Below are 7,710 nucleotides of genomic sequence, written 5' to 3'. Positions count from 1 at the left end.
AGCAAAGTTCAGAGTGCCCGGGCCTCGCAGCCTGAAGGACCAGCTCCAGCTGGAAAATCCTCCTTGGCCCAGCGGGCAGAGATAAGCATCGCAGGGCCCCGCCCCGCCCACACGGGCGGGTACCCGATGTATAGAAACCACAGATGACAGGAGGGACGCCTCCCTCACCCGGGCGTGCCCCGGAGCCAGCGACGGGTCCCGGCCCAGAACCTGGGGCGGCCTCGCCCTCTCTTCCAGCGCCGCCGTGTGGTCGCGACCGGCTGGAACCGGGCTGGGCCACCATCCAGCTCCATCCTCCAGGCCCCAGGCCAGCTTCAGTGAAGCTTCAGAAGATGCCAGAACACCAAGGCACTTAGCCCGCTGCGATCCGCATCTGCTGACAGCGGCCTGATCTGTCCCCACCCCTCTGGGGCCCAGCCATTCTCAGGCCTCACCTCTTACCTGCCTCTCCCCAGGAAGAGGACTCAGGAAGGCCCTCCTGCCAGGACACCGGGGGCTGGGGTGGGGGGAGGGGGGTGCCTCGGCTCTCGCGGGTCAGCAGCCCCTAGCATCCATCCCTCCATCCAGCGTCACGTGGAGGAGACCCCCTCATGAGAAGGAGGGCGGGGCGGCAGAAAGGACAGAGAGGCAGGGATGAGAAAGAAAGAAGCAACAGAAACAGCAAAGTGTCAGTCACTCAGTCGTGTCCGACTCTTGGCGACCCCATGGACTGTAGCCCACCAGGCTCCTCTGTCCATGGGTTTCCCGGGCAACAATACCGGACTTGGGTGGCCATGCCCTCCTCCAGGGGATCTTCCAGACCCCGCCATCGAAACCTGGCTGCAGGCAGGTTCTTGACCATCAGAGCCGTTGTGGGGGGAGGGGCATAAAGGAAAAAGAGAAAGGGGGATAGAAAGAGGAAAAAGCAACAGGGCAGAGAGGCAAATTAGAAAGAATTCTCGCACCTGCGTCGCTACAAAGACTTTGTTTTCTGGACCTGGCTACTGACACACCTCGGCTTTCGCTTTGTGAAAATTCACAGGACGATACACTTTGTACTTGTTTCAATAAAGAGTTCACAGGGTCTTCCTTTGGTGGCTCAGATGGGAAAAGAACCTGCCTGCAATGCGGGAGATCTGGGTTCACTCCCTGGGTGGGCAAGATCCCCTGGAGAGGGAAATGGCAACCCACTCCAGTAATCTTGCTTGTAGGATCCCACGGACAGAGGAGCCTGGAGGGCTACGGTCTACTGGGTCGTATCAACTACAAATCGGCACTTAAAGAGCGTTGGACAACAAAGCATTGTCCAGATGACTGGACAACAAAGGCAATTTGCCATCTGCCTCTACGGAGATTGAACGGCTATCGCTGTTGACCGTCAACAATCCCTGAGGGAGTTCTGGGTGGAGTGAGACACTCTGTGCTCCGGGGAATGTGGTGGGACAGGTCTCTATGTTTTGAGGAACAGATTTTATGATCTCAATCCTTGCAACTCCTCATATCTAGTCCAGTTCAGCTCAGTTCACTCGCTCAGTTGTGTTCAACTCTTTGCGACCTCATGGACTGCAGCATGCCCGGCCTCCCTGTCCATCACCAACTCCTGGAGTTTACTCAAACTCATGCCCATTGAGTCAGTGATGCCATCCATCTTATCCTCTGTCGTCCCCTTCTCCTCCCGCCTTCAATCTTTCCCAGCATCAGGGTCTTTTCAAATGCAGTCAGCTCTTCGCATCAGATGGCCAAAGGGTTGGACTCTCAGCTCCAACATCAGCCCTTCATACCTAGAGAGGCACTAAATCCCTTCAGGGTGACATCAGATCCTCAAGACTAACAAAAACCTTTTGTAAACTGCTTCACGGCATGAACTCGGCATGAACTCGCCCTTCACCAAAACCTCATATATCGACTTTCCCCCACTGCCGCTTTGGAGCACTCTCTCAGAGCCACCTGAGACGCTGCCTCCCAGGGCTGCAGTCCTCATTTTGCCCCCAATAAAACTTAACTCACAACTCTCCAGTTGCACTTTTTTTTTTTTTTCTTCCACAGTCACAAACGATCAGACACGACTGAGCGAACACTGCATGCGTAAGGCCTTCCAAACATCAAGGTCTCCGGACACGCCTTTGGAGGCAGGGGGCCTATACCGCGGCGTGTGACGTATGCACACACCTGTCGGCGCGTGGGTATGTGCAACAGCTGCATACGTGTGCATGTCTGTAGACACACGTATACACACGTGAGCGTGTCAGTGAGCCTGTGAAACCAACACACATGCCCCTGTTCTTCTAGGAGACACCCCCGCCACCCAAGTCGCAGTGCCCGGCTTGACAGGGACACCCCGAGTCTGAGCCCCGGTGGGTCCTGGAAATGCAGCGGGCCCTCCTCCATCCCGGGACCCCCAAATGCACCCAGAGTCATCAGGGTCAGAGCTGGGGGTGCTGGGTCCTCCGGAGGCGCTCTCCTGGGCGGACCCGGGTCTCCCGGGCTGCGCACAGGCAAACCCTACTCCGAGGCCGGGCCGGCCGGGGTTCGGGGCCGTCTCGTACGCTGGGTCAGAACGCACAGACTGCATCGCTCGTCCCGCGCGGCGAGCAGGGGCCTGGAGGGCGCCGGGGGTCATCAGGACCTTTCGGGGCGGCTGGGATGGGGGGGTGGGGGTCGCGGGCGGGACTCGGGGGTCTGCGGCGCGGAGCCGGGGCCCCAATGATCGGACCGGCCAGAGTGGACGAGCCTGGGGACCCGAGCGTCCGGTGCTACGATTGGGAGAAGAGAGGGCGCGGGCCTTCGCAAAGCCCGGCCTGTCCCCTACGCCAGTGTCGTTCGTCGCCGCCGCCAGGCCAAGCATGACCTTGAAAAGGTCAGAGTGGCCGCCACGCAACCCAGCGCGACCCGCCCCGGGCACGCTCGGCGCAGAGGCGGGGCGCGGTTCCCGACATGCCCCGCGGCGAGACGCGCGGGCCAGGGGCGGGGCCTGGGTGGTGGCGCAGCCAATAGGCGCGGCGCACGGGGCCCGCGGGGCGGGGCGAGGCGCAGCTCCCGGCAGCCCGCGGGAGGCGCGGCGCGCGTCCAGGGGGCGGGGCCGGGGGCGGCGGCGCAGCCAATGGGCAAGGCCGTATGGACCCACGGGGCGGGACGAGGCGCCGCTCCCGGCAGGCCGCGCGGGGGCGGTGCGCGCGCCCAGGGGGCGGGGCCCGGGCGGCGGCGCAGCCAATGGGCGCGGCGCGCGGGGGCCGCGGGGCGGGGCGCGGGCCCCTTAGCGGCTGCGCGGTGGCCGCCCTGTCCTTTCGGTCCCGGCGGCGGCAGCGCTGAGCCAGCGGCGCTCACCTTCCGGCTCTCTCTCTGCTTCTCTGCGCCTCCGCTCCGCTCTCCGCCCGCCGCCATGACGGAACAGGCCATCTCCTTCGCCAAGGATTTCCTGGCCGGGGGCATCGCCGCCGCCATCTCCAAGACGGCCGTGGCCCCGATCGAGCGCGTCAAGCTGCTGCTGCAGGTGCGTGTCAGGCTGCTGGCGCGCGGCCGCCGGCGCCGGGCCCCGGGGAGCTCGGGGGCGCGCGCGCCCCCGGGACCGGAAGCGGGGAGGTCGCGCCGCTTTGTCCGCGCGCGGCCGGCCCGGCTGGCTTCCGGGGGGTCGCGTCACGTGGGCACCGCCGCGAGGGAGCGCATGCGCGGGGGGCGCCCGGCGGCGATGTCCGCATTGGGGCGCGGGGGGCCGCATGCGCGTCGGGCGGCCGGCGGCGGCGCCCTCCGCGCGTGCGCACTGGGGGGCTGCAGAGTTGGGGTGCGCATGCGCGGGGGGAGAGCCGCGTGGACGGACCCTGCGAGGCTGTGGGTGGGGTTCCGTCCCCTTGGGCCGTGGACGGGGGAAGGTCTTTAGTCCCTGCAGTTGTACTGGTCTTCTTGCCCACTGTTCGCACTTGTTTGCGCGGGTCTGAGGTGGAATAAACTGCGCTGGTCTGTTTGGAGCGTCGCAAATGGGGAGCCAGTGGAATTAGCGTTGCGATGGGATTGCCACCCTTAAAATAGGATTCCCCAGGAAGGATGCTAGGAGAGCTTAAAGGCCCCGTGTAAATGTCTTATTAACGACACGTATGTCGTTGGTGACCTCTGCAGATGTCAACCGCAAATTGGCGCTTGTGGGCACCTGCTATTTACCTCTGAAAGCGATAGTAGATCAGTCGTGTCCGACTCTTGCGACCCCATGGACTGTAGCCCCGCCAGGCTCCTCTGTCCATGGGATTCTCCAGGCAAGCATACTGGAATGGGTTGCCATGCCCTCCTCCAGCGGATCTTCCTGACTCAGGGGTGAAACCCGGGTCTCCTGCATTGCAGGGTGATTCTCGACCGTCTGAGCCGTCTCTATGAGTATTGAGTCAGGTGCTGCTGACCTTCAGACCCCGTGAAAGGACCTCAGGGTGGAGAGCAGGAATGAGGCATGCGGGTTCTGGGAAAAAGTGACAGGCCAGGTCATGAGACAGATGTTTCCAGTGGCTGATTGTGAGCCCACTTCTTGCTTGCCCACCTCATGTTTCAGTTCAGTCACTCAGACGTGTCCGATCATTGCCGACCCCCTGGGCTGCAGCACGCCAGGCTTCCCTGTCTATCATTTAGAAAAGCACTAAAAACTCTTACTGTGACGAGTGCTCCTTGAGGCTCTGAGAAAGGCTCTGCCAGAGTGTGTGCTCGCTCTAGGAACTTCCCATTGACCAGAATCTCATCCAGTCTCACCTCTGGCTCAATCTCTCAGCTATCTGAGCTGCTCTCCCCCGGGGGGTGTAGTCCTCGCCTTGCCCCAGATCGTAACTCGCCACTCTCGGGTCGTGTATTTTTATAAGTGGCCATGGAGGTCTGCCCTAGGCCCTGGGTGAAGCCCTGTTCCCCCTCACTCCCGCCCCAGGGTGCAGCACGCCAAGCTTCCCTGTCTGTCGTGTGTGAAAAAGCATTAAAAACCTTCACGGTGACGAATGCACCTTGAGACTGTAAGAAACGCTCCGCGAGAATATGTCCCAGCTCGTATGAACTTCTGTTGACCAGAATCCCACCCATACTGACCTTTCCCTCACCTCTTCAGAGCAGTCACTCAGAGCTGTCTGAGCTTCACCAGAATCTCCTCTAAGTCTCGGCGGTGTGCCCAGGCCCCCGGTAGAGCCCTGTGTCTCCCTCCGCCGCCCCCCAGGTGCAGCACGCGAGCAAGCAGATCGCGGCCGACAAGCAGTACAAGGGCATCGTGGACTGCATTGTGCGTATCCCCAAGGAGCAGGGCGTGCTGTCCTTCTGGCGGGGCAACCTGGCCAACGTCATCCGCTACTTCCCCACGCAAGCCCTCAACTTCGCTTTCAAGGACAAGTACAAGCAGATCTTCCTGGGGGGCGTGGACAAGCACACGCAGTTCTGGAGGTACTTCGCAGGCAACCTGGCCTCGGGCGGCGCGGCCGGGGCCACCTCCCTGTGCTTCGTCTACCCGCTGGATTTCGCCCGAACCCGCCTGGCGGCCGACGTGGGCAAGTCGGGCAGTGAGCGCGAGTTCAGGGGCCTGGGAGACTGTCTGGTGAAGATCACCAAGTCCGACGGCATCCGCGGGCTGTACCAGGGCTTCAACGTGTCGGTGCAGGGTATCATCATCTACCGCGCCGCCTACTTCGGCATCTACGACACCGCCAAGGGTGAGCTCCCTGCCGGAGGCGACGGTGGGGGCGGCACCGGGAGGGCAGGGGCCTTCTGCTCCCTGGGGCAGGGGCTAGTCCTGGGGGGAGGGCGGAGGCACCTCAGCTGCTGATAGCTGAGGGCTCCCAGCCCCAGCAGCTGGAGGCTGAGACCCAGGGGTGGGCGGGGCTCTCTCCTGGGCGAGTGGACTCCCTGAGTCCTCATGAGCTGCTTCCTCTGGGTGTGTCTGTCTGACCCCAGAGCCGCCTGGTGACCTCATTTCACCTTCATTCTCTCTTGAAAGTGAAAGTGAAGTCATTCAGTCGTGTCCGACTCTTTGTGACCCCATGGACTGTAGCCTATCAGGCTCCTCCATCCATGGGATTTTCCAGGCAAGAGTGCTGGAGTGCATTGCCGTTTCCTTCTCCAGGGGATCTTCTCGACCCAGGAAAAGAACCCGGGTCTCCCGCATTGCAGGCAGATCCTTTAGCATCTGAGCCACCACCCTCATTTCCAAAGACAGCTTCCTTCTAGGTTCCTGAGGGTTAGGAATACATGTAAATTCATCACCATGGATAAGAGGGATTCCTGGTTGGCCTGGACAGATAGCACAGAAAGGGCAGCACAGCTTTATTGCCCCCGGTCCTGGAGGCTGGAGTCAGACCCAGGTGGGGGCGGGGCCGGTCCCTCCGGAGCCTTCCCTCCTCACCGCCCCTCCCTGTGTGTCTGTCTGCCCTGACCTGTTAAGGGCCCCCAGTTGTAGTGAGTTAGCATCTTTCTGTGTGATCCTGGTTTTGTCTGTGAAATGTTTGGTTTCCCCTACACACCTACAGTTAGAGACGGTGGCGTTCCTTAAAGTGCACTTCCATCCTCTAGTCCCGGGGTTTGGGGCTCCACCACGACCTGGGGGACGGCGCCGCTCAGTCCCTGTAGGTGAGCCGCCCCGGAGGCGGGGCCGGGCCGGCTGGCACCGTTTACAGAGCGTCCCCTCCTTGCCAGCGGGGCCCGTCCCGCCGGCTGGCAGGGCGTGTGCTGACCCCAGTCCGACCCGGCGAGTGTCCCCGGAGGAGCTGGGAACTCCACGTGGAGGTGTGGGCGGCCCTGGGGCCTCACCCCGTGCGCCCCCGCAGGCATGCTCCCAGACCCCAAGAACACGCACATCGTGGTGAGCTGGATGATCGCGCAGACCGTGACGGCCGTGGCGGGCGTGGTCTCCTACCCCTTCGACACCGTGCGGCGCCGCATGATGATGCAGTCGGGGCGCAAAGGAGGTACCGGCCGCGCTCAGGGCAGCGCTGACGGGCGCGGGGAGGGCGGGGGCGGGGGGTGCTGCGCTGATGGGCGAGGGGCGGCGGATGGGGCGGGGCGGGCACAGGGCCCTCTGGCGCCCTGGGATCTGATAAGGGCGTCCCCCGCGGGCGCCCGCAGCTCCCTCGGTCTTTGCCCTGGCGTCCCCGAGCCTCGTGGGGGCCGGCGTCCTGGGCTCGATCCCCTCCCGAGAGCGCATGCCCAGGGCCGCCGCCTCTCCGCTAGAGCTCCTGGCGCGCATACGGCGGCCCGGGCCTCAGCAGCTCTGCCGGGTCCCCCGGGGGCCGTGTCCGAGCGCGCCGTGACCCCGCCGTCTCCCCACAGCCGACATCATGTACAAGGGCACCGTGGACTGCTGGCGGAAGATCCTCAAGGACGAGGGCGGCAAGGCCTTCTTCAAGGGCGCCTGGTCCAACGTGCTGCGCGGCATGGGCGGCGCCTTTGTGCTGGTCCTCTACGACGAGCTCAAGAAGGTCATCTAAAAGCCGGGCCGCCCGCCGCGACCACCTAGCATCATCCCGCACTGTGACGGACCACCGACTTCGAGAAATTCCAGCGTCCCTGCCGGGGCCGGGCCGCCCCGCGCCGGGGGCTCCTCACTGGCAGACCATCGGCCCTGGGTCCACGTGTTGATTGGGGTGGGGGGAGAGGGCAATCGGGGGGGGTCTCCATGGGTCCACAGTCGAGGCAGCTCCGCACACCAGACCTAGACTCCAGGTGCTTGTAGGACCGAGCCGTGTTTAAGTATTTATTTAAGAAAATCATGTCTCCATTTGTACTTAA

At 63.1% G+C, this 7,710-nt stretch overlaps 1 protein-coding gene across 1 annotated transcript; it reads left to right on the top strand.

The window, feature by feature from the left end:
- The first annotated feature begins 3,143 nt into the window (after window positions 1-3,143).
- On the top strand, window positions 3,144-7,710 carry LOC138930900 (ADP/ATP translocase 3). The gene is made up of 4 exons (XM_070291326.1): window positions 3,144-3,469; window positions 5,153-5,639; window positions 6,750-6,890; window positions 7,252-7,710. The coding sequence occupies exons 1-4, from the start codon at window positions 3,359-3,361 to the stop codon at window positions 7,407-7,409; spliced, it is 897 nt and encodes a 298-aa protein (XP_070147427.1). The 5' UTR covers window positions 3,144-3,358; the 3' UTR covers window positions 7,410-7,710.

Source organism: Ovis canadensis, chromosome X (genome assembly GCF_042477335.2).
Source record: "Ovis canadensis isolate MfBH-ARS-UI-01 breed Bighorn chromosome X, ARS-UI_OviCan_v2, whole genome shotgun sequence".
Taxonomy (NCBI): domain Eukaryota; kingdom Metazoa; phylum Chordata; class Mammalia; order Artiodactyla; family Bovidae; genus Ovis; species Ovis canadensis.
The sequence above is the reverse complement of the archived record's forward strand: the minus strand, read 5'-3'. Positions and strand labels throughout refer to the sequence as shown.

What these genes read in the sequence shown, in the direction of transcription:
- LOC138930900 (XM_070291326.1), top strand. Translation starts at nt 3,359, where the DNA reads ATGACGGAACAGGCCATCTCCTTCGCCAAGGATTTCCTGGCCGGGGGC. An exon ending in CATCTACGACACCGCCAAGG is followed by an intron (nt 5,640 to 6,749) that starts GTGAGCTCCCTG and finishes GCGCCCCCGCAG; the next exon opens with GCATGCTCCCAGACCCCAAG. An exon ending in GCAGTCGGGGCGCAAAGGAG is followed by an intron (nt 6,891 to 7,251) that starts GTACCGGCCGCG and finishes GTCTCCCCACAG; the next exon opens with CCGACATCATGTACAAGGGC.